At 40.4% G+C, this 25,561-nt stretch overlaps 2 protein-coding genes across 2 annotated transcripts in view; both read left to right on the top strand.

Annotated features, from left to right (window-relative positions):
- The window catches only part of LOC121437259 (nuclear pore glycoprotein p62-like), a 73,627-nt gene extending 58,461 nt beyond the window's left edge, over positions 1 to 15,166 (top strand). Inside the window, exon 9 of the mRNA XM_041637120.1 lies at positions 14,546 to 15,166. Within this exon, the coding sequence (XP_041493054.1) occupies positions 14,546 to 14,640 (95 nt within the window). The 3' untranslated portion in view covers positions 14,641 to 15,166. The remainder of the gene's footprint in view (positions 1 to 14,545) is intronic.
- A 9,321-nt stretch (positions 15,167 to 24,487) lies between these two features.
- The window catches only part of LOC121437159 (RNA-binding protein 41-like), a 52,594-nt gene continuing 51,520 nt past the window's right edge, over positions 24,488 to 25,561 (top strand). Inside the window, exon 1 of the mRNA XM_041637004.1 lies at positions 24,488 to 24,541. Within this exon, the coding sequence (XP_041492938.1) occupies positions 24,534 to 24,541 (8 nt within the window). The 5' untranslated portion in view covers positions 24,488 to 24,533. The remainder of the gene's footprint in view (positions 24,542 to 25,561) is intronic.

Below are 25,561 nucleotides of genomic sequence, written 5' to 3'. Positions count from 1 at the left end.
AAGAGACCAGATAGATTCTTAAAGGTGTGTGCCACCACTACCTGACTTCTGTGACTAGCTAGTGTACCTGCCTTTGGTGGAGGTGAGAGCTTTGAGCATCTCTGAATACTTCTCCTATCCAGCAGTATATGCCACCAAGAACTTAAGTCTGTCCATCCGTTACTTGAATTTCAATAAACTAAATGTCTTAAAGTAGCCATGACTAGTCAGAGGATAATCTCATATTCTGTCTTCCCCTCCCCGCTATTCTCTTCACTCTCATTTTCTGAATTACAAGGAAACACTAATTACATTAAATTCCAAGAATTCAAAGTTATTGTCAAAAGCAACTTAACCTCATATATAGGACATATTCTGCAATAGCTAAAACCTTAGCATGTGGTATACCTAGGGAGGCTAAGGTAGGATAGTCACAAGTTTGAGGCCAGCCTGAATGTCATAGTGAGTTCCAGGCTAGCTTTAACGACAGAGAAAAAAGACTGTTTCAAACAACAGCAATAACAAAATACCATATTTATATGTGTCGGTCTTTTTTGTTATTAAAATTTTTCTGTGGTCAATTTAGATTCACACATAGTTGCAAGCAATAGTATAGAAACCCTACTTATTGTAACTTTATTTTTCCCAGTTATAATATTTTACAAAACTGTCGTATAATACCATAATCAGGATACTGACATTGACTCAGCCTGTCACAGATTTGTTCAGTTTTAACTGTATACATGTTAATTACATGCAGCCTTCTTGCATATGTGTAGGATTTTATATGTATCACAACAGCAAAATGCTCACTAGTTCCATGCCACATGGCTTGTTCATGTTTCCTTTTATCACAACACCCATCTTTCCTTCTGATCCCTGCCTTACCACTGAGTTTGAACCTCCTGGAAACAACTGATCTAGTCTCTTTTGCTGAAATGTATTGTGATTTATTATATAAATAGCATTGTACAGAATGTGACCTTTGAAGAATGACTTTTTCCCCGTTGTGCAAAATTCCCTAAAGATTTGGCTGGCTTGTTGAATATATGAACAGTTTGACTCTCCATGTTGGTAAGCAATATTCCAGTATAGGTATAGCACATTTTGTCTGACTGGTTATTCTATCTAGAACATTTGGGGATAAGTTGAGGAAAGCTACTATGAACATTCTTGGACAGATGACAAGCCTAAGTGTCTTAGACTATAGTTCTTAGATCCTATGGCAATTGCTTGTTTACTTGTTTTCAGAAAGGGTCTCATGTAGCCCAGGCTGGCCTTGAGCTCACTGTGTAGCTGAGATTGACTTTGAATTTCTGATCCTCTTGCTTCCATCCCCTAAGTACTGGGATTGCAGGTGTACTCCACCAAGCCCAGCCACATAGCAAGAAAGGCCCACAGTTTTCTATAGTGGTTGTACCTCTTTCCATTGCCACCAGCAATGTATGAGTTGTATGGTGTGTCTGTGTCCTTACCACTTTTTGGTAGTCTAAGTCTTTTTCACTTTAACCCTATAATGGATGTGTCGTGATATCATGTGGTGTGCATCGTCCTCGTGTCTAATGAGAGTGAACATCTTTTCCTTCGCTTACTGCAGTAAAATGTCTTCCATGCTTCTTTCTCCCTTTATAATTCTTCTTTACTCCGAAGTTTGAAGGATTTTTCTTGTATTCTAGATAGTAGCTCCTTATCAGATATGTAGCTTGAAGATAATCTTCCCACTCTACATCTTATCTATCTTATCATCCTCTTTATGGGAGTTAGTCACAGAACAGAAGTATGATTTTGATGATAGGCAATTTGTCAGCATTTGTTTGATTAATTTTGCTCATATCCCAAAGATTTTTCTCTAATTTTTTTCAGAAAGTTTTTATCTTTTTATATTTTTAAGGTTGTTATCCATTTGGGTTTTATTTTGTATAATAAGTTTAGATCAAGGATCTTTTGTTTGCTAATTTTGCCTAAACTCGTTCAGTTGATCCAATACTATTGGAAAAGCTGTCCTTGGTCAGTTGGGTTTATTTTATTTTCTTATTAAGTTTGTTTGTTTATATTGCATGTATGTGTTCACATGCATACACATGCCACAACACACATATCAAAGTAAGAAGACAATTTGCAGGAGTCAGTTCTCTCTACCATGTGGACTTCAGGTATTGAACTTGGGTGCTCAAATTTGGTGGCAAGCACTCTTACCTGCTGAGCTATCTTGTAATCTTCTTTCCCTTTTAAAGACAGGCTCTGACATCATAGCCAAAGTTGGTCTCTAACTCACAGCAATCCTCCTGCCCCAGCCTCCTTAAACATGGGATTGCTGATATGAACCACCATATCTGGCCCTTGAAATTGCTTTCGTGCCTGATCAAAAATCTGTTTGGTGTGTGCTTGAATTTTTTTTCTGAGGTCTTTATTTTGTGGATCTTTGATTCTTTCTGCTTAAATATCACACTGCCATCATTGTTGTAGCTACATATTTTATAAATATAATATAATAAATAATATTTATTTCCTTCAGTCAAAAGTGTTTTAGCTATTTTAATTCTCTTGCTTTTCTACAAACATTTTTATGATATTTGTTAAGAATTGCATTTAAAGCTTACATTTTAGACTATAGATGGATTTGGGGGAATTAACATCTTAACTATATTATGAACCTTCCCAGCCACAAAAATATTGTGTCTCAAAATTTTACTAGGTCTTCTTTGATTTCTTTCACCATCATTTTGTAATTTTTTCACACACTTTACATACACGTTTTTATTTTATTTTATTTACAGTGATTTTTAAGTGAATTGTGTTTCATATGCTCACTGGTAATTTATAAAACCAATTTTGTTTATTGATCATCTATCTTTTGATCTTCAAAGACAGGGACTGGAGAGCTGTTTTAGTTGTTAAGAGCACATCTTACTCTCGCAGAGGACAAGGGTTCCTTCCCTGCACCCACAGAGTGGTTCACAAACTTCTGTAACTCCAGATTCAGGGGATCAGACACCCTCTTTGTGCTTTGTGGGCACCAGACCGGCACACAGAGCATATGCATACACAAAAGCAAGACACTCATGAAACATAATAAGTACATCTAATTTTTAAAAAAATGACTCACTTTTGTTTTGTTTTTGTTGTGAGACTGGGTTTCTCTGTGTAGCCCTGGCTGTCCTGGGGCTCACTCTGCAGACCAGGCTGTCCTCGTCTAATAGAGATTCACCTGCCTCTACTCCTGAGTACTGAGATTAAAGGCATGTGCTACCATGCCTGATTTATAACTCACTTATTTTATTTATTTATTTTTTTTATTGAGAAAAAAAATTTCCGCCTCCTCCCAGCCTCCCACTCCTCCCCGCGACACACACTCCTCTCCCCCTCCCCCCACTCCCCCTCCACTCCTCTCTCCCTCTCCCCACTCCTCTCCCCCTTCCCCCACTCCTCTCCCCCTCCCTCTCCAGTCTGAGGAGCAGTCAGGGTTCCCTGCCCTGTGGAAAGTCCAAGGTCCTCCCCCCTCAGTCCATGTCTAGGAAGGTGAACATCCAAACTGGCTAGGCTCCCACAAAGCCAGGACATGAAGTAGGATCAAACCCAGTGCCATTGTCCTTGGCTTCTCAGTAGCCCTCATTGTCCGCCATATTCAGAGAGTCCGGTTTTATCCCATGCTTTTTCAGTCACAGTCCAGCTGGCCTTGGTGAGCTCCCAATAGATCAGCCCCACTGTCTCCGTGGGTGGGTGCACCCCTTGTGGTCCTAACTTCTTTGCTCATGTTCTCCCTTCTTCTGTTCCTCATTGGGACTTTGGGAGCTCAGTCCAGTGCTCCAGTGTGGGTCTCTGTCTCTATCTCCATCCATCACCAGGTGAAGGTTCTATGGTGATATGCAAAATATTCATCAGTATGGCTATAGGATAGGATCATTTCAGGTTCCCAATCCTCAGATGCCCCAGGAGCTAACTGGGGACCTCGCCTTGGGCACCTGGAAGCCCCTCTAGGTCCAAGTCTCTTGCCAACCCTAAGATGGCTCCCCTAATTAAGATATGTGCTTCCCTGCTCCCCCATCCAACCTTCCTTTATCCCAATCATCCCGTTGCCCCAAGTTCTCCCCATCCTACCCTTCTCACATTTCTCTCCCCATCTCCCCTTACCCCCCTCCCACCCCACCCTTAAAATCCCGATTTTTGCCTGGCCATCTTGTCTACTTCCCATATCCAGGAGGATAGCTATATGTTTTTCTTTGGGTTCACCTTCTTATCTAGCTTCTTTAGGATAACAAATTATAGACTCACTGACCTTTATTTATGGCTAGAAGCCAATTATGAGTGAGTATATCCCTTGTTCATCTATTTGGGTCTGGGTTACCTCACTCAGGATACTATTTTCTATTTCCATCCATTTGCATGCAAAATTTGAGAAGTCTTTGTTTTTTACCGCTGAGTAGTACTCTAATGTGTATATATTCCACACTTTCTTCATCCATTCTTCCATTGAAGGACATCTAGGTTGTTTCCATGTTCTGGCTATTACAAATAATGGTGCTATGAACATAGTTGAACAAATGCCCTTGTCATATGATCAGGCATCTCTTGGGTATATTCCCAAGAGTGGTATTGCTGGGTCCAGGGGTAGGTTGATCCCGAATTTCCTGAGAAACCGAAACACTGCTTTCCAAAGTGGTTGCACAAGTTTGCATTCCCACCAGCAATGGATGAGGGTACCCCTTCCTCCACAACCTGTCCAGCAGAGGCTATCATTGGTGGTTTTGATTTTAGCCAATCTGACAGGTGTAAGATGATATCTCAAAGTTGTTTTGATTTGCATTTCCCTGATCGCTAAGGAGGTTGAGCATGACCTTAAGTGTCTTTTGGCCATTTGAACTTCTTCTGTTGAGAAGTACAGCAAACCAACAGCTAACATCAAACTAAATGGAGAGAAACTCAAAGCCATCCCACTAAAATCAGGAACACGGCAAGGCTGTCCACTCTCTCCATACCTCTTCAATATAGTGCTTGAAGTTTTAGCAATAGCAATAAGACAACATAAGGGGATCAAGGGGATTCGAATTGGGAAGGAAGAGGTTAAACTTTCATTATTTGCAGATGATATGATAGTGTACATAAGTGACCCCAAAAACTCCACCAAAGAACTCCTAAAGCTGATAAACACCTTTAGTATTGTGGCAGGATACAAGATCAACACCAAAAAATCAGTCACCCTCCTATACACAAAGGATATGGAAGCAGAGAGGGAAATCAGAGAAGCATCACCTTTCACAATAGCCACAAATAGCATAAAATATCTTGGGGTAACTCTAACCAAGGAAGTGAAAGATCTATTTGACAAGAACTTTAAGGAATTGAACAAAGATATTGAAGAGGATACCAGAAAGTGGAAGGATCTCCCTTGCTCTTGGATTGGGAGGATCAACATAGTAAAAATGGCAATTCTACCAAAGGCAATTTATAGATTCAATGCAATCCCCATCAAGGTCCCATCAAAATTCTTCACAGATCTTGAGAGGACAATAATCAACTTTATATGGAAAAACAAAAAACCCAGGATAGCCAAAACAGTCTTATACAATAAAGGAACTTCTGGAGGCATTACCATCCCTGACTTCAAACTCTACTACAGAGCTACAGTATTGAAAACAGCTTGGTATTGGTATAAAAACAGAGAAGTCGACCAATGGAATCGTATAGAAGTTCCATACTTTAACCCACAAACCTATGAACACCTCATTTTCAATAAAGGAGTTAAAAGTATACAATGGAAGAAAGAAAGCATCTTCAACAAATGGTGCTGGCACAACTGGATGTCAACCTGTAGAAGAATGAAAATAGACCCATATCTATCACCGTGCACAAAACTCAAGTCCAAATGGATTAAAGACCTCAATATCAGCCCGAACACACTGAAAAGGATAGAAGAGAAAGTGGGAAATACCCTACAACAGATGGGCACAGGAGATCGCTTCCTATGTATAACCCCAGAAGCACAGACATTAAGGGCAACATTGAATAAATGGGACCTACTGAAACTGAGAAGCTTCTGTAAAGCAAAGGACACTGTCACTAAGACACAAAGGCAACCCACTGACTGGGAGAAGATCTTCACCAACCCCGCAACAGACAAAGGTCTGATCTCCAAAATATATAAAGAACTCAAGAAACTAGACTTTAAAATGCTAATTAACCCAATTAAAAAATGGGGCACTGATCTGAACAGAGAATTCTCAATATAACTCACTTCTTAATTAAAATTTTTGTAGATTATTTAGAATTTTCTACAATAGGCAGTTAAGAGATCTTCAAATAAACATTGTTTCATTCTTTCCAATTTTCATGCCATTATTTTTTCTTGCACTTTTTTCACTAGCTAGAACTTCTAGAAATTCTCTCAAATATGATAAATGAGAATATACATCCTTCCTTTGTTTCTCTCTCCTTTCTGTATGTGTTGCTGAGATCAAACCTCGGGTCTTGTACTTTCTGGGCAAACACTCTACCACTTAGTTATATCCCCAGCCCTAACTTTGTTTATTTATTTATTTACTTAATTTTTTTGTACATTTCTGGTCATATATGTTAAGCCTTCAGTCTTTCTTCTTAATATAGAATATGAGCTGTAGGGTTTTGGTGGATTCTCTTTATTGAGCTCATGTAATCCCCATCTATTTCTAAGTGGATGATTTTGTTTTAATCCTAAATAGATACTAGATTTAATCAAATGTTTTCTCTGTATCAATTGTTACATTATTTTTCTTATTTGTTTATATAATGGAAACAGGGACATTTTTCAGATATAGCAGCAGCCTTATATATGCAGAATAAAAATCTACTTTGATTTGGATCTGTTTTGCAACAGGTCTTTAAATATTATGAGCTATTTTAAGTATTCTTCAGATTTATTGGTCTGTAGTTTTCTCTTTTGTTTTTTTTGCTGCCTTTTCCTGGTTTAGGTATTAATACTGTTTTATTAGGATTTTTCAGACAATGGTGTTAATTCTTCTTGAACGCTAGATCGTCAGTGAATCTATTTGGACCTGGATATTTTTGTAGGGGGATATCTTCACTTGTTTTTAAAACTTTTCTGATGGTGTATTTTATCTTGGTTAAATTTGAAACCTTGTGGTTTCTCAGAGAATTGGTACATCCCTGTTAGGCTGGTGAACTGTACGTATAGAGTAGTGTAGAGTAGTTTGTAATGGAGTACCCTGTTTCTTTACTAATGCTGGTGACTTACGTTTTTCTGAGCTTAAATTTCTCCCTCTTGCCTAGAAGTTTATTAAATTTATTGACTTTTTCTCAAAGAATTAGCTTTTTAGCTCATTGATTTTTCTCTCTGGTGATTCTGTTTGCGGTTGTATTCACTCCGCTCTTTATTATTTCCTCCCTTTGCTTGCTTTGTGTTAATTTTGTCCTTTTTCTATTTTCTAAGGTAGGTACTTAGAATACTGATTGGAATCCACTGCTTGTTTCTATGGTATTCCTTTAAGAAGGCATTTCTCTTAAGCAGGGGTATGTTTGATCCCAGTTGTCATCTGCAGCCGTCACTTTCTTGGATGGTTATTTTATTTTCATCATCAAAACTTTGCAGTAGCAAGCATTTGCACATGCATGTGCTAAAGACACCTCAGATTAAACTAAATTTGCCAAAAACGATTTACTTTTTAGTTTTCCTTTATTAAGTCTCTACTATCTTTGGTAAATATGTATTCATAGATAATATATATATATCATAAATTTCACTTTGAACATTATTATTTTAATTATGATCATAGGGTGTTGTTTACAGCCTAGAATATTATATTTTCTTTCTTTTGCAACTTTTTGTTTACTTTTGAATTTTATTTTTACTTTTTTGCTTAGCTTTCTATATACTTATCAGTATGTCAGTACCAAAATCCCTGCTTTTAATTTAAATTAAAGTTTTACCTAGTTCAAATTCCAAGACTCCTCTCTTCTGTAGTCTTTTAATCTCTATTGTACTGTTGGTTTCCTGGGATGTTTATTTGCCTTTTGATGGTGATAGTAGTCCCTGGGATTGAGTTTAGGCATGCTCCTTTGTGGGCATCCACTTAAGCTCTTGGAAACTTCTGATTAATCCTTAGTTTTTGTACACAGTGCCTGCCCTTAACTTGGTCTGCTATCTCTGTTCCATAGTTTAGCTTGTTCGCCGTCTTCAAAGGAAAACCTTCTTCTGCAGAACTTGATGAGGGAGTGTGAGCCAGATGTAAGATAGGGAGGAGGGGGAGGGTGTGCCTCTTAGTCATGCATCCTGTTTTCCGCTCCACTTTGGACACCATTTGGAATTATCTAGTCCTACTAATTCTATAAATCTAGTGCAAAACTTGTCGCAGTTTTTAAAGTGTTTTGCTCCTTTCTTTGTATCTTTAATGTTTTGGTGCGTTTGTCTTTTACCTCCTTTAAACATGTCTTTACTGCTGTGTTACAGGTTTATGGGTTTAGCCTGTAGAAATGCTTTGTTGATCTTCTTTTGTGATCTGCTCATCTCTCATCTAACTCTACTTCAGTTCATTCCCACACTACTGCCAGAATGATCCTATGAAATGATTATCTCTTTATTAAAGCTCCTCTACTTTTGATTGTTCAGAAATAAATTTCTTGTTCTTGGCATGATACACAGAGTAGTTTTTAACTTATTCACGGAGATTATGCGTTAATGTTTCCGTATTTTCAAAATGCAGCTATGACCGTAGGGTTTAGTAGACAGTTACAGTTTATCTGTCCCCAACGTGTACCCAAGCACTATGTTCAGCTTCTTATTGTTCCTGTTAATGTTATTGTTGTAGAGGCTATAGCTGTGTGTGTATACATATGTGCATGTATGTGTATCTGTGTGTATGTGCCTATGTGTCTGTGTCACTGGAGGCCAGAGCTCAGCCTCAGTGGCATTCATCAGGAGCTAGCATACCTTGTCTTTTGAGACAGGATCTCTCACTGGGACCTTGGGCTCATCGTCTAGGCTGGTTGTGCAGCAGGCCCAAGGAATCTAGCTGTCTGCTGCAGCACCTTTTATAAGGGTATTGGGACTTGAACGTAAGCTCTCATACTCACACAGCAAGCGTTTAGCCAACTGAGCTATCTCCTCCAACTCGTCAGGTTTTGGTGAAAGAGAAGATACAAAACTGACAGCTGACAGGCCTGTACACATGAGTATCTTTCCATTCTGCTAATGACTGCTAGGTATGTGGATATGCCATAGTGTTTGCTTTTATTTCTTCTATTTTTGAGATCATAATATAATTACATCATTCCCACTTCCCTTTCCTTCCTCCTAGACCTTCCATGTACCCTCCTTTCCCTCTTTTAAATTCATGGCACCTTTTAAAATTAATTGTTGTTACATGTGTATATGTATATCCATACAAAGGTTTTTGAGAGCCCATTGTTAAGTCTTAAAGTTCCCAATTTGTTTTTTTTATTTTAAATTGTTCTATATTAAATGTACTTATCAATAGTTTTGTAAAATTTATTTCTTTTAAGGTTATATGTATGGATGTTTTGCCTATATGTATGTCTCTACACCATGTGCATGCTGTGCCCAAAGAGGCCAAAAAAGCATCAGAAACTTTGGAACTGGAGTTACAGATGGTCACGAGGTACCATGTGCGTGCTGGGTACTAAACAGGAATGTTTAGCAACTGCCCTTAACCACTGGGCTATCTCTCCAGCTCCTCTGTTGGTGATTTTAATACACACCATCATTCGAGGATGTAAATATAGTTCCTTCTTACAAGTTAAAATGCTAAATCACAAGCAGTGTTGTTTTAAAGACGTGTGTGTGTGTGTGTTTTCTTTCAGATAAGGTGAAGTAGTTTGTATTTTTCTCAACAATTCACTCATTAGAGGACCTATTTTTCTGCACTCCTTTTACTGCCTTTGTAATTACCAGCAACACCACTACCGCCATTTCTTGACAAAACATGCAAAATTATTTCTCTGGTCCAGGTTGTATCTCTCTGGTTACTTATAGATAAGTATTTTGAAATACTTGTAAGCAATCAACACACCAGCTAATGAGTTGCCTGTTTCTGTTTCTGACCATTTTTCTGTCAGGGTATTTTTTTTCCTCTCACTGCCCCAATTATTTTCCTAGGAGAAAGTAGTACACTATAACAATGCTTTTGAGAGTACAGTATCTTCTTCTACAGTGAATTTAATAGTATCCAATGTTTATGTGTAATTAATATTTTTTTATATTTTACGTACTAATCCCAGTTTCCCCTCCTTCTGCCCTCCCCAGCTCCTCACCACCACCCATCCAATCCCTCAGAGAGGGTAGGGTCCCCATGGGGCATCAACAAAGTCTAGCACATCACTCTGAAGCAGGACCAAAGCTTTCCCCCTGTTTCTAGGCTGAACAAGGTATCTCTCCATAGGGTATGGGCTTCAAAGAGCCAGTTCATACACCAGGGATAAATTCTGATCTCACTGCCAGTGACTCTACAAATTATCCAAGCCACACAACTGTCACCCACATTCAGAGGGCCTAGTTCGGTCCTATGCAGATTCCTCAACTGTCTTTCTGGAATTAGTGAGCTCCCATGAGCTTGGATGAAGCAGGATTAATAAAAACTCAGAGAGAGAAATTGGGGTCCAACCTGAAGATCTGAAAAGTAAGCAGCCATCCACTGGCTCTCAGCCTTAGTCTGAAATGGCGATCCTGCCTCCAGGAATCTCAGAATGAGACTGAGAGCTGTCTCCTCCTATTTTATATTCCTCTCTAGTTCTGGGATTAAAGGCATGCACCGCCCAATTTCTATGGCAAACTAGCATGGCTACTGGGTTCAAAGGTGTGTGTTACTGCGACCTGGTCTGTAAGGCTGGCCAATGTGGCTGTTTTACTCTCTGAACTTCAGGAAAGTTTTATTTATTAAAATATAAATGAAATATCACTACACTTGCTGGTCAGCTGTTTCTGTGGGTTTTCTCATCATGGTCTTGGCCACTTTGCTCATATTATCACTCCTTTCTCTCTTTGACTGGACTCCAGGATCTTGGCTCAGTGCTTAGCTGTGAATCTCTGCATCTGCTTCCATCACTCATTAGATGAAGGTTCTATGATGACAATAAGATAGTCATCAATCTGATTACAGGGAAAGGGCAGTTCAAGCACCCGCTCCACTATTACTTAGATTCTTAGCTTGGTTCATCCTTGTAGATTCCTGAGACTTTCCCTGGTGCCAGATTTCTTGCTAACCCCATAATGGCTCCCTCTGTTGAGATATCTTTCTTTGTTCACCCTCTCCGCCCTTTCCCCCAACTAGATCATCCCATTCCCTCAAATTCTCCTCCCCCCTCCCCTTCTTTCCCCTCCTTCCACCCTCTCTTCTCCCTGCCAATTTACTCAGGAGATCTTGTTTATTTCCTCTTCCCAGGGGGATCCATTAATGTTTCTTTTAGGGTCCTCTTTGTTACGTAGCTTCTCTGGGGTAGTGGACTGAAGGCTGGTTATCCTTTGCTTTATTTCTAATATCCACTTAGAGTACACACTGTGTTTGTGTTTCTGGGTCTGGATTACCTCATTCATGATGATTTTTTCTAGTCCATCCATTTGTCTGTAAATTTCAAGAGGTCATTGTAACTAATACATTTTAAAAATACTAATTATAGTTAAAAAACTGTTTTAACTTACTGACAAAAATCTCTTCGTTTTATAACCTTCTAGGGCAGTTTCTATACATCATTGCCTAAAACATTTGCAAGTCAGGCTAAGTTGAAGGAAAATATATCCTCAAATCAGGAGATGGGCTGGGAGTAGTTTTACCAAAATCTTTTGGTTGGGGGATGTCTTGTTTTTGTTGTTATTTTTTGGGAGGGTCAACTTAACACAAGCTAGTATTTGGGCAAAGGGACCTCATCTGAGAACAAGCGCTTTATTAGATTCCTGAAGACAAGTGTGTAGGACATTTTCTAGATATTAATGTGGGAATATACAGCCCTCTGTGGGTGGTGCGCAGCCCATGGTCCTGGTGTGTTTAAGAAAGGAAACTGAGTGTGTGTACATGTATGCATGTATGTGTAAAACCTACTGTGTCCATTTAGTGTTACTCCTATGTACGTATGTTTAGGGCTGGGCATTTGGGGTTAGATTAACTATCAAGGGAGCTCATCTCCAAAGAAAACTAACACTCCCTCCCTCCGAAGCCATTCTATAGCACTTCATCTAATGGCATGACCTTGTGAAATTCCCCCCAACCATGTTGGCTGTGATCATAATGCATGTCATATTTATGAAAATATATTGTTGAGATTTCATGACAAATTCATAATCTTTGCCACTGACCAACTAAATTATTCTGTAGAGTTGTACAAACATCAAGCATTCTAATATTTGAATGTTTTCTTTGTTCCCAAGTTTCCTATTGGGAAAAGAATTTTTGTTTTTCTATATTCAGTGTGTGTATATACGTGTGTGTGTGTGTGTGTGTGTGTGTGTGTGTGTCTGTGTGTCTGTGTGTCTGTGTAGTGAGGAGCGGTGGGCTGTGTTCCCGCCCAGCTCCCGCATGGCTAGCTTTACCCGAAATAATTACACGGAAACTGTATTATTTTAAACACTGCCTGGCCCATAAGCTCTAGCCTCTTGTTGGCTAACTCTCACATCTTGATTAACACATTTCTAATCATCTGTGTAGCACCACGAGGTGGTAGCTTACCAGGAAAGATCTTAACCTGAGTCTGTCTCGGAGAGGAGAATCATGGCGACTGCTTGAATCTGCTTCTTTCTCCCAGCATTCTCTTCTGTCTACTCTGCCTACCTAATTTTCTGTCCTATCAGGGCCAAAGCAGTTTCTTTATTAGTTAACCAATGAAAGTAACACATAGACCCTCCTCCATCATGTGTGTGTGTGTGTGTGTGGTTTTTTGAGACAGGGTTTCTCTGTGTAACAGTCCTGGCTGTCCTGGAACTTACTCTGTAGACCAGGCTGGACTTGAATTCACAGAGATCTGCCTGCTTCTGCCTCCCAATTTCTGGGATTAAAGGCATGTGCCACCACTGCCTGGCTTTTTTTTAAATCTTTTAAGCTTTTTAAATTTATTTATTTTTATTTTATGAGCACTGGTGTTTTATTTGCATGTGTGTCTATGTGAGGGTATTAAACCCACTGAAACTGGAGTTATAGGCAATTGTGAGCTGCCATATAGGTGCTGGGAATGAAACCCGGGTCCTCTGGAAGAGCAGTCAGTGCTCTTAACCTCTGAGCCATCTTTCCAGCCCCAGCATATTTTGAATAATGAAAAATGTGTATGGTATATTTTCTTCGAAGTGACTACTACTACAATTTACTTCTGCTATGATCTATGATGTATTAACTTAAAATATTGACAGAAACAAATCAATAATCCTGGTCTTGGGACCAGAATTCTGGCGAGTAAGTAACATGTGCAGTATTTATCCTTAATAAATGAAAGTCCTAAAACATTTAAAGTGAGTTAATACAAAAATAGCCCTGGGAATTCAATTAGAAGACATGACAAAATGTTTAGAGTAAGCCTCTCTTAATAATGCTGACTTGTGTTTCTTGACATTTTATTGATTTTTAAGATTGTTATAAATGTACTTCTTTGCATTCAATATGTATCAATCAGCAAATTAGTGAATTGTGCTTATGTTGCCATCTCTAGTCTGAAGTTAATGGCTCGTTGCACTGCTCCTTTATGATTCCATCACATTAAAACAGTTACTTGGGGCGGGGGGGGGATCTGCACCCTGCAGTTTGTTATTACAACAAGAGATTTATTTAGTCAAGCTCAGTATTCATTGTTGTTCTGTGCCCTCAACAAATAATCATGATTTAAATTGTCCATTCTTAGAGTGTGATCTTGCGAAATGTATATATGTTATATGATAAGAGGAGACATTATGCTTTTAAAGAAACTGAGCAGACATTAAGAGTGTTCTGGTTGACTGAGAGAAATGAAGTAGATCAATTAGATTTTTAGTTTTTATTTTGCAAAACTTTTCTTTCCCTAGGGGTACCAACTATTATTTATCACCTACTAAACATTAATGCCCAGTTCTATTTGTACATTTTTGTAGAAAATGTTTGAATAACATGCTTCCTCCAACAGTTTATTTTTCATGGGAGAAAAGTACAATTTGATATGGTAACTATTAATGGCATTTGGCAGTACACTGCCCCTAAGCAAATGTAAGAACCACCAAGGTAAATAACTTATTAGGAAACAACAGAAATGTAAATATTCCCAATGAACTCATGATTTGTAGGTAGCTCAGACCTACCAAAATCTATGCAGTTGGTTTACTGAGCACCTTTTCGGCACTGAAGGGTAAAAATAAAGTCAGTCCTCCCTCCAACAAAACACAAACTTAAGGCAGACTCTTATTGTCCAAAAGCTCAAAAACAAAATAGATTATTCTCATGCACTGTTTTCATAGTTTCCAAAAGGATGAATTTTTCTCTCTCACTTTCTAAAAATTACAACTATTAACATTGAGATGTAAAGTTTTATATGTCATAATTGAGGGGAGGGTGTGTGGTTGTGTCTCTGGAATGTGACGTTGACTAACGATTATATGACTTGTCCCCTATAGGCATAATGCAGAGGAAGGTAGAAGAGGTTACAAAGGCCTTTGAGGAGTATCGACGCAAGGAGCAGGGGTACAACATGAAGTTTGCCTTTGAATAATTATCACCCTAACCCACTCCGTTTGGATTATGCATCAACCCTGAATTCTGATGCTATTAGAGTAGTATTTACTGTTACTAATCTTTGATTGCAATAATTTGTGCATGTGTTTGATTATTTTTCATTTAAATATTGTAGAGAAGTATCCAATTTTTCTTTCAGAAGGAAATGAGATTAGTGCCGAGGGCATAACTCAATGATAGAGTGCTTACCCAGAATTAAGTAAAAGGTGTATTAAGCCCCTTGCCCAGGCAATAACTTCTTAGGTATTGATTTTGTGTATGTAATCTATATCTTATCAATGTAGAGTGTACATCCTACACCAGTACATGCCATCTTCCTACTTAATTGGGAGAAGATGTTTGCCAAAACGTACGTGCCACCCAGTCTTTACTGGGTATTTGTTGCCATTCATGTAAAGTGCTGTATACTGTAAAGTCTCAAGTGAAATTTACTGTCAACTCTGAGATATAGTTTTTAAGGCATCATTTTTATCTGTGAAAGACCATATGGGCAATGAAAGCAAGTGTCTTTCCGGAATTTGGAGTAGGTAATATGGCTTTATGGATTATGGATTTAATTAGGGCTTTGCTTTCTCTTGTGGTTCTCGAGATCAAACCCAGTGCTACACTTTTGGATTATATACCCAGCACTGAATTATGTTACTTTTGAGGGTAAGATTAACACAGTTCCCTTACTTTTGACTATTCAGATACCTCAGTGTTTTCGTATTTTTTTTTTTATCAAGACCTCACTGTATAGCCTAGGCTGCCTTGGTTTCCCAAGTGTCACCACACCTAGGTGTCCTAAGATTTTTGTTTGTTTGTTTTGTTTTAGCATATGATTTGGACCTGACCTTTGTGTAACTTTTCATGTTCTTAGAGAGAAAACAAAAACCTTCTTCTTAGCTTTAAAGCATCTTAGACTCATGCTTCATTGTGTCATTAAGAATGTGATGACCTAAAAGTGAAAATAAATGAATTAAAAGCTAAGAGACTGAACTTAAATTTTGTTGTCCACACAACACACGGCCACACTGAAGGGTTCATGTTACAGAAGAAAATATTTTTTAAATGACGATTAGTGATGGTAAGTTTTTTTATATATTTATTTTTTTTTGTTGAAAAAAATTTCTGCCTCCTCCCTGCCTCCCATGTCCCTCCTCCTCCTCCCACTCCTCTCCCCCTCCCCCCACTCATCTCCCCCTCTCCCCACTTCTTTCACCCTCTCCCCATTCCTCTCCCCCTCCCCCTACTCCATTCCCCCTCCCTCTCGGGGTCTAAAGAGCAGTCCAGATTCCTTGCCCTGTGGGAAGTCCAAGGTCCTCCCCACTCCATCCAGGTCTAGTAAGGTGAACATCCAAACAGGCTAGGCTCCCATAAAGCCAGTTCATGCAGTAGGATAGAAACCTAGTGCCATTGTCCTTGGCTTCTCATCAGCCCTCATTGTTCGCTATGTTCAGAGAGTCCGGTTTTATCCCATGCTTTTTCAGTCACAGTCCAGCTGGCCTTGGTGAGCTCCCAATAGATCAGCCCTATCGTCTCAGTGGGCGGGTGCACCCCTCGCGGTCCTGACTTCCTTGCTCATGTTCTCCCTCCTTCTGCTCCTCATTTGGACCTTGGGAGCTCAGTCCAGTGCTCCAATGTGGGTCTCTGTCTCTATCTCCATCCATCTCCAGATGAAGGTTCTAAGGTGATATGCAAGATATTCATCAGTATTGCTATAGGATAGGGCCATTTCAGGTTCCCTTTCCTCAGTTGCCCAAGGAACTAGCTGGGGACATCTCCCTGGACACCTGTGAGCCCCTCTAGAGTCAAGTCTCTTGCCAACCCTAAGATGGCTCCCTTAATTAAGATATGTGCTTCCCTGCTCCCATATCCACCCTTCCTTTATCCCAAATGATGGTAAGTCTTATGAGTAGAATAAATACTAGAACTTAACGAATTCGCTTCCTGTACGAACATTTATCAGTTATTTTAGTAAGTTTTTGTCACCACTCCAAATTATAGACTGTTGAGCCAGGCAGTGGTGGTGCATGCCTTTAATCCCAGCACTCGGTAGGCAGAGGCAGGTGGATGGATCTCTGTGAGTTTGAGACCAGGCTGGTCTACAGAACTAGTTCCAGGACAGAGAAACCCTGTCTCGAAAAACAAACAAACAAACAAACAAAATTATAGACTGTGAACTGGATCTGGTTGCACAGGCCTGAAATTCCAGCAAGCCAGAAGGCTGAGAGAAGGCTCACAGATTCAAGGCCAGTCTAGGCTGAGCTCAACTAATAAGAACTTCTTTCAAAGAATGAAACAATGTCTGGGCCTGAAGTTCTGTGGGAGAGTGCTGTCCTAGAATGTAAAGCTTCAATCTTTAGTCACTCTCCCCCTCCCTCTCTTTCCCTCCCTCTCTATCTGTCCCTCTCCCTCCCTCTCTGTCCGTTTTTCCCCTCCCTCCCTCTCCCTTCTTCCTCCCTCCCCCGTGTGTGTGTGTGTGTGTGTGAGAGAGAGAGAGAGAGAGAGAGAGAGAGAGAGAGAGAGAGAGAGAGAGAATGGGAATAATGAGAGATTAATGCAGGCCACTAAATTTTGTAGACTTTTAAGGTGAAAACAGTTTTGAGTACAATTTTGAGTAATCTCTAATTTTTGAAGTTCAATATAATCATCAACATATGTTGTAGGGAGAGGGCTCCTTGTTCATCCTGGTTGCCCAGCTAACTTACACCTGAAATAACCACACAGTAACTATATTAATTTAAACACTGCCTGGCCCATTAGCTCTAACTTCTTATTGCCTAACTCTTACATCTTGATTTAGCCCCTTTCTATTAATCTATGTATCAGCATGTGGCTGTGGCTTACTGGCAAGATTCTAACTGGTGTCCATCTGAGGCAGAGGATCCATGGCTTCTCTCTCTCTACCCTTCTTCCTCCCAGCCTTTAGTTCTGTTTTCTCCACCTACCTAAGTTCTGCCCTATCAACTAGGCCAAGGCAGTTTCTTTATTCATTAACCAATGAAAGCAATGCTCAAACAGAAAGAACTCCTACACCATGTCTCCTTTTCTGTTTAAACAAAAAGGAAGGCTTTAACTTTAACATAGTAAAATTACATATAACAAAACAGTTATCAAGCAAGAATTACAGTTACAATATTTATATCTACTTTATCTTTTATCATAACTAAGGAAAACTATAACTATCTATCTATTCTTTAACTCCATCAAAGACTCCAGAAGGATATAATATTACCTAAGTAAACAGGAAGTGCTTCATAAACTTCCAAAACTCTAGAATTGACAGAGACATCTTACTGCCTGGACATTTACCCAAAATTCTTCTGTACCGTTGGGGCATCCATCTTTAGCCTACAGGCCCATAGTATCCAGCAGACTTTTTCGTGAAGCTTTAGGCAAGTTTAGCAGTCATCTCTCTGTGGGTACTGCATATCCAGTGAAGCAATCCAGGCAAGAGCAGTTTCTTGCCCAAATGACTAAGGAGCCTCTTCGATGCCCATCTTCCTCTCAAAATAGCTTGTGCTGTGAAAATGAAATAACGAGTACATCTTATTTTGTCAAAGCTAGAAGAACAATGGCATCCTGGTGTAGTTTTCCAGACATCACTTGGTACTACCACTTGGGTTGGCTGCAGTTATAAACATATCCATAGAAAACTTCACAAACTCGCTTTCCACTTGCAATTCCACAGCAGCCATGTAACAATCTTTCTCCACCCAGACCCTCTCAAAGTAGATTTGCTTTGTAGGATGTGCCCCTCCGGTATCTGGACACTCTTGTTTTATGAGAGCTAGACAGATTTACTGTGATGGTGAAATGCTCCACCCTTCCAAGAAGTCAAGAACACTAACAACCTTGGTGTCTTTTCCCATTTCCCCATTGATGGATTTGTCAGGGAGACAGTTTGGCTGAATGCCAGAGTTAAGCCCCACCTCCTTAAAGAATCTGCCTTCCTCACAGAGATGTGACCCACATTTTGTTTATACTTACAGGCAGTCTTTATTCGATGTCAGAGCTACAAAGCGATGCATGTTGTATTCACACTTATCTCCCAGGGTGCTTCTAGAGCACTGGTGTTTGCATTTGGTGGATTTTTAATTACTTTAATACCTTCCATGATATTTTAAATCTACTAGAAGTCTCAAGAAGTGCAAAGTTATACAGCTTCTGTTTTGTTTCCGTGGCTGCTCTTTGGTTTCTTGCTGACATGAACATGACAGTATCAAGGACTTTGAGCAAGTCTGAACTTACTGGGTAACCTTAGAATATTTACTCATAAATAAACACCCTCTCATGCAAAAGCTTTAAAATCACACAAAAGTATTATTTTACATAAAGCTTCACAGTTGCCTATTTTTCTGAAGCAGTGGTCCTTATGCTGCAACCCTTTAATACAGTTCTTCATGTTGTGGTGACCCCCAACCACAAAATTATTTCATTGCTACTTAATAACTAATTTTGCTACTGTTATGAATTGTAACATAAATAGCTAATATGTGACCCCTGGCCCACAGGTTGAGAAACACTGTGGTATCCTTATTTAACATAAGACAAAGCTGAATCAAACAAATTAAAGACATTTAAAGAAACCGAGAACTTGAATCTAAACCCAAGTTGTGCGAATGCCAAAGTCTTCAAGATATTCTTTTCTCACCTGGCTCCTAATATAAGAAGGATTCCATTTAATTAAAATGATCAAATAGGTGTCTTAGGGTGTTTATTGCTGCAATGAAATACCATGACCAAAAAGTGTAGTGTGAACCACAAAGATAGACACACACACACACACACACACACACACACACAAATTATTAAGGGGTGCTATGGGGAAAATAAACTCATAGATCTGGGGACTGACCACATGCCACTTCATGCTGCCTGACCCCGTCTACATCACCCAAGGGATCTGAGAGCAAGAGCTCGAGAGAACCCCCCCCCCCCCGCACCCACTCAGCTTGTCAAGTCCACAGACAAGACCATGCCCTAAGGTTGGTAATTCCCAAAAGTGGCTAAAGGAATCTAAATTCCACAATAAACAAGAAAGGGGGAAAAAAGGGAGGAAAAGGTCTATGTGGCTTACACTTCAGCATTGATGTTCATCACTGAGGAAAGTCAGAACTGGAACTCAAACCCGCCAGGATCCCAGAGGCAGGAGCTGATGCAGAGGCTGTGGAGCAGTGCTGCTTACTGATTTGCTTCCCATGGTTTGCTCAACCCACTGTCTTATAGAACCCAGAACCACCAGTCCACAAATGGCACCATCCACCATGGTCTGGGCCCTCCCCCAGTGATCACTAAATGGGAAAATGCCTTCCAGCTAGATCTCAAGGAGGCATTTCCTCAGCTGAGGCGCCTTCCTCTGATGACTCTATACCATGTGTCAAGTTGACACAGAAAGCCACCCAGGACACTAGGTGAGACAGTCATACAGTTATTGCACACCTTTACTCCCAGCACTCGGGAGGCAGAGGCAGGTGGATCTCTCTGAGTTCGAGGCCAGCCTGGTCTACAAGAGCTAGTTCCAGGACCGGCCCCAAAGCTACAGAGAAACCCTGTCTTGAAAACCACCAAATAATAATAATGATAAAAAATAAAAATTCAAAGGACAGGGACAGTGGTGGCACACGCCTTTAATCCCAGCATTTAGGCGGCAGAAGCAAGTGGATCTCTGAGTTTGAAGCCAGCCTGTCTACAACAAGACTTCAAGGACTGTCAGAGTTGTTACACAGAGAAACCCTATCTCTAAAAACCAAACCAACCAACAAAATAAACAAAAACCTCAAAGGCTATAAGCGCATGCTTGGCACACATCTGTAATCCCTGTATTTGGAAGACTCAGGCAGGAAGATCAGAAGTTAATGACCAATTTGAGCTTCATACAAAATCCTGTCTCAACATAAGGACAAAAATTTCTATAGGAAAAGAACATATGAATAACTTAGTTGAGTTTTTTTCTTTCTGTTCTTGTCCTTCAATCATTGAGTTCTGTTAGTTGGAGGCATTCCCTGTCATACGTTCTCACAGAGATATTTCATGCATATGCAGGCACATACATATTCCACCTTTTACACAAACATAAGCATACTATATGGTATTCTGAAACTTGCGAGTTCCCTAGCTATATTTTCAAGACTGTAATAATCCTGAGGACTGTACCCCCCTTCATCATTATACAGATTTCATTAAATGTATTTAGACACTTGTTTTTCCCCAGTATTCTGCCACAGAGAGCATTGAACAGTGACGCATATAGATGAGTATTTATTGTATTGACAATCATATTTGCAGATGTATTGACTTGCTGCTTTGAAGAAAATGTGCATTTAAATTTCAATAGGTACATCAAGTTGCTCTTAGTAGAGGTTGTACCAATTTTTCCTCCTACCAGCAATATTTGAGAGTGCTCATTTCACCAGAATGTCAACAAAACAAATGTATTATCATTTTTAATTCCTTTCCAATATAGTAAGTAAAAAAAGTGCTAATTAGGATACTTTAAAAAATTCTATTCTTTGAATAGTTTTAGATTTACATAAAAGCTTCATACTCTACTGTTTCATATATTTCCACTCAGTTTTACTTAGTGTTAACACCTTGCACAGCACAGTGTCTTTGTCACTAATGAAACTTATTAAATAGAAAGTATAGTTTCTTCACATTTGCCTAGTGTCCTCTTCCTGTTTCAGAATCCTACAGCACATTTCAAAATCATCTTTCCCTTGTTTCCTCATATGCATGACAGAGTCTCAGAATTCTCATTGGTTTATGGCCTTTGTAGTTTGGAGAAGTACAGGTGGCCACTGCACTTTGTTTTATATTTTACTTTTGTTTATTTTTGTTGATTTTTTTTTCTCAGAGAGTCTCTATGTAGACCTGGTTGGCCTTAAATTATGTAATGTAGCTTGAAATTTCCTTCTTATAAATTAACATCATCCTTTCCATATGTTTAGTGATATTTGCATTTCTTTTTTGGCCACTAAGAACACATGCTTTTATTGTTTTTGTTATTGATGTTGCTAGTTTTGAAAGTGGTCTTATGTAGTTCAGGCTGGCCTTGAACTTATTATCTAGCCAAACAAGTATTCAAAGCATTCTACGAATTGAGCTACATCTCTAAACCCAAGAACCAATGCTTTTAAGCACTTTTCTATATGTAGCTTTTAAAAAAATTATGTTCTGTGTATGCATGTTTTGTCTGCATGTATCTGTGTTACTACGTGTGTATCTGGTACCCCAGAAACAGGCATCAGATCCTTGGAACTGAGGTTGCCGACTGTGAGCTGCTGTGGGAATTGAACTTGGGCTCTTTGAAAGAGAAACAAGTGCCCTCTCTCTCCAGCTCCTACTATATCTAATTCTTTATTCATTATATTTATCAATAAGATATTCAGACATCTAGGTACCTACTGACTCTGACTTTGAACTAAGGGAATTCAGAAGGATCTGTTACAGATACGAGAAGAGCATTAGTGCAAGTGATGTGGTCAGATCATAGGCTTGACTGGGAACAGCAGGTAGGTCAGATAAATCCTTGAAAGACAAGCCTTGTTAAAAAGAACAAATTCGGTTGTGCTCAAGGAAGTCAGAACCACGAGGGGTGCGCCCACCCACTGTGACGGTGGAGCCGATCTAATGGGAGATCACCAAGGCCAGCTGGACTGGGACTGATGGAGCCTGTGATCAAACCGGACTCTCTGAGCGTGGCTGACAATGAGTGCTGACTGAGAAGCCAAGGACAATGGCACTGGGTTTTGATTCTATTCCATGTACTGGCTTTGTGGGAACATAGTCTGTTTGGATCCTCACCTTCCTAGACCTGGATGGAGGGGGACGGTCCTTGGACTTCCCACAGGGCAGGGAACCCTGACTGCTCTTTGGACTGGAGAAGGAGGGAGAGGGGAATGGGGGAGGGGGGGGAAATGGGAAGAAGGGAGGAGGTGAAAATTTGTAATAATAATAATAAAAAGAGAAAGAAAAAATAAAATAAGTTCTGTATCGCTAAAAAAAAAAAGAACAAATTCGAAGATGACTGGAGAAATTCTAGGATTTATTGATACTCGAAGAGTCAAGAAGCCAAAGGTGAATCCCAGGCTTATGAAGTGTATATTTTGGGTGTTATCTTTAACCTGTACTAGAAATTTTTTTTATTTTATTGAAAAAAAGGAAAAAAAGTTTCTGCCTCCTCCCAGCCTCCCATTTCCCTCCCCCTCCTCCCACCCTTCTCCTCCTCCTCCCACTCCTCTCCCCCTCCCTTTCCAGTCCAAAGAGCAGTCAGGGTTCCCTGCCCTGTGGAAAGTCCAAGGTCCTCCCCCCTTCGTCCATATCTAGGAAGGTGAACATCCAAACTGGCTAGGCTTCCACAAAGCCAGAATATTAAGTAGGATCAAAACCCCGTGCCACTGTCCTTGGCTTCTCATCAGCCCTCATTGTTCGCCATGTTCAGAGAGTCCAGTTTTATCCCATGCTTTTTCAGTCACAGTCCAGCTGGCCTTGGTGAGCTCCCAATAGATCAGCCCCACTGTCTCAGTGGGTGGGTGCACCCCTCGTGGTCCTGACTTCCTTGCTCATGTTCTCCCTCCTTCTGCTTCTCATTGGGACCTTGGAAGCTCAGTCCAGTGCTCCAGTGTGGGTCTCTGTCTCTATCTCCATCCATCACCAGATGAAGGTTCTATGGTGATATGCAAGATATTCGTCAGTATTGCTATAGGATAGGGTCATTTCAGGTTTCCTATCCTCAGCTGCCCAGAGAACGAACTGGGGACATTGCCTTGGGCTTCTGGGAGCCACTCTAGGTTCAAGTCTCTTGCCAACTCTAAGGTGGCTCCCTTAACTAAAAATTGTGCTTCTGTGCTCCCCTCTCCAACCTTCCTTTATCCCAATCATCATTTTTCGCCAAGTTCCCCCTATCCTCCCTTTCCCCCTTTTCTCTCCCCATCTCCCCTTACCCCCATCCCACCCCACCCCCAAGATCCCAAATTTCTCCCTGGCAATTTTGTCTACTTCCCATAGCCAAGAGGATAACTATATGTTTTTCCTTGGGTTCATCTTCTTACTTAGCTTCTTTAGGTTCACCAATTGTAGACTCCGTGACCCTTATTTATGGCTAGAAACCAATTGTGAGTGAGTACATCCCATGTTCATCTTTTTGGGTCTGGGTTACCTCACTCAGTATAGTGTTTTCTATTTCCATCCATTTGCATGCAAAATTCGAGAAGTCATTGTTTTTTACCGCTGAGTAGTACTCTAATGTGTATATATTACACACTTTCTTCATCCATTCTTCCATTGAAGGACATCTAGGTTGTTTCCAGGTTCTGGCTACTACAAATAATACTGCTTTGAACATAGTTGAACACATGCTCTTGTCATATGATAGGGCATCTCTTGGGTATATTCCCAAGAGTGGTATTGCTGGGTCCAGGGGTAGGTTGATCCCGAATTTCCTGAGAAACCGAAACACTGCTTTCCAAAGTGGTTGCACAAGATTGCATTCTCACCAGCAATGGAAGAGGGTACCCCTTCCTCCACAGCCTCTCCAGCAAAGGCTATCATTGGAGTTTTTGATTTTAGCCATTCTGACAGGTGTAAAATGGTGTCTTAAAGTTGTCTTGATTTGCATTTCCCTGATCGCTAAGGAGGTTGAGCATGTCCTTAAGTGTCTTTTGGCCATTTGAACTTCTTCTGTTGAGAATTCTCTGTTCAGTTAATTTACACAATACAGGTGCATCCAATACGTGTTTTCTCTTTCCATCACCACATAGTTCTGTTCTACTACAATTCCCAGAGTCCCTCGCTCCACCTCCATCACCTTGAGTCTGCCGCATAGAGTTCTGGGAGTTGAGGTCTGGGGCCTGTTTGCCCAAGTTAGTGATAGGGGCCTGCGGAAACATGAAGAGGTAAGGACATGTCCGAGTTGCAGGCGGCAACTTTTATCTTTTACTTTTTGAAAACGGCCTTTTCCTTTCGTTTGGGATGTGTCAGGTTCTTGAGGGGCGGGTTCTTTCTAGCGAGAAGACCACGGAGAAGGGAGGAGGGAAGGCGGGCCTCACCAGTCTGTTGGTGCTCTGGAAGGGCCTAGGCCAGGCGGATTTGTAGGAATGCTTCCCTCTGGGCAGAGGCCTCTGGAGCTGCCCTGGCTAGCACTTTCCTAGCTCTGGGGACGTGGGAGTCAGCTCCTTCCTAGCCCGTCCTTCCTAGGTCTCACCCTCCGGAGGGTCTCAGGGTGGGCGCTTACATTGTCTGGATTTTAAAGACATAGTGGGCCGGCCACGCAGGGCCTTTGTTTTCGGATCTAAAGTTAGAGAGTGGTAGTTTGTTTCTCCAAATTCAGCTCAAAACCGGCGTGTTTTGGGAGAAGGAAGGTATTGCTGCAGGGCAGTTTCCCCTACCGGTTCTGCAGGAAATGGCCCTTTGAACCTGAAAGGGTCTTCCTTGAGACCCAGAGCTTCACAGTTCCTGACAGGACAGGAATCCTTCAGAGTCCACTGTAGTTTTAGAAGATTCATTCTGCAGGAGAGTCTTCACTCTGGGACGGTATGGCACAACTAACCCCTTTAGGAATACTTTCTGCTTTCTTAGTTTCCTGAATTTTTCTTTTAAGTTATTGATTTCCCTCCCTAAGTTAAAATCACATTTTAACTATTTTTTGATGACATACCTCCTACTTGAAAAATAATGGATCTAACGTAGATCTTAAAGAATAATCAAAAAGGGCTGTACCCTGTACAGGTGTAAGCTGTAGGACATCATCCCCATACATACCTTAAAACAGTCTCCCTGCTTCTCCCCTGATTGTTTCCCCCTTCTAGCTAGGATTTTGCACCAATTACTCCCTTGCCTTGTTTTGGATTTTCGAGACAGGGTTTCTCCGTAGCTTTTGGTTCCTGTCCTGGAACTAGATCTTGTAGACCAGGCTG

The sequence above is a fragment of the Microtus oregoni genome, unplaced genomic scaffold (assembly GCF_018167655.1).
Source record: "Microtus oregoni isolate MIOR12 unplaced genomic scaffold, Mior012 000050F_ref0000143, whole genome shotgun sequence".
Classification (NCBI taxonomy): Eukaryota; Metazoa; Chordata; class Mammalia; order Rodentia; family Cricetidae; genus Microtus; species Microtus oregoni.
The sequence above is the reverse complement of the archived record's forward strand: the minus strand, read 5'-3'. Positions and strand labels throughout refer to the sequence as shown.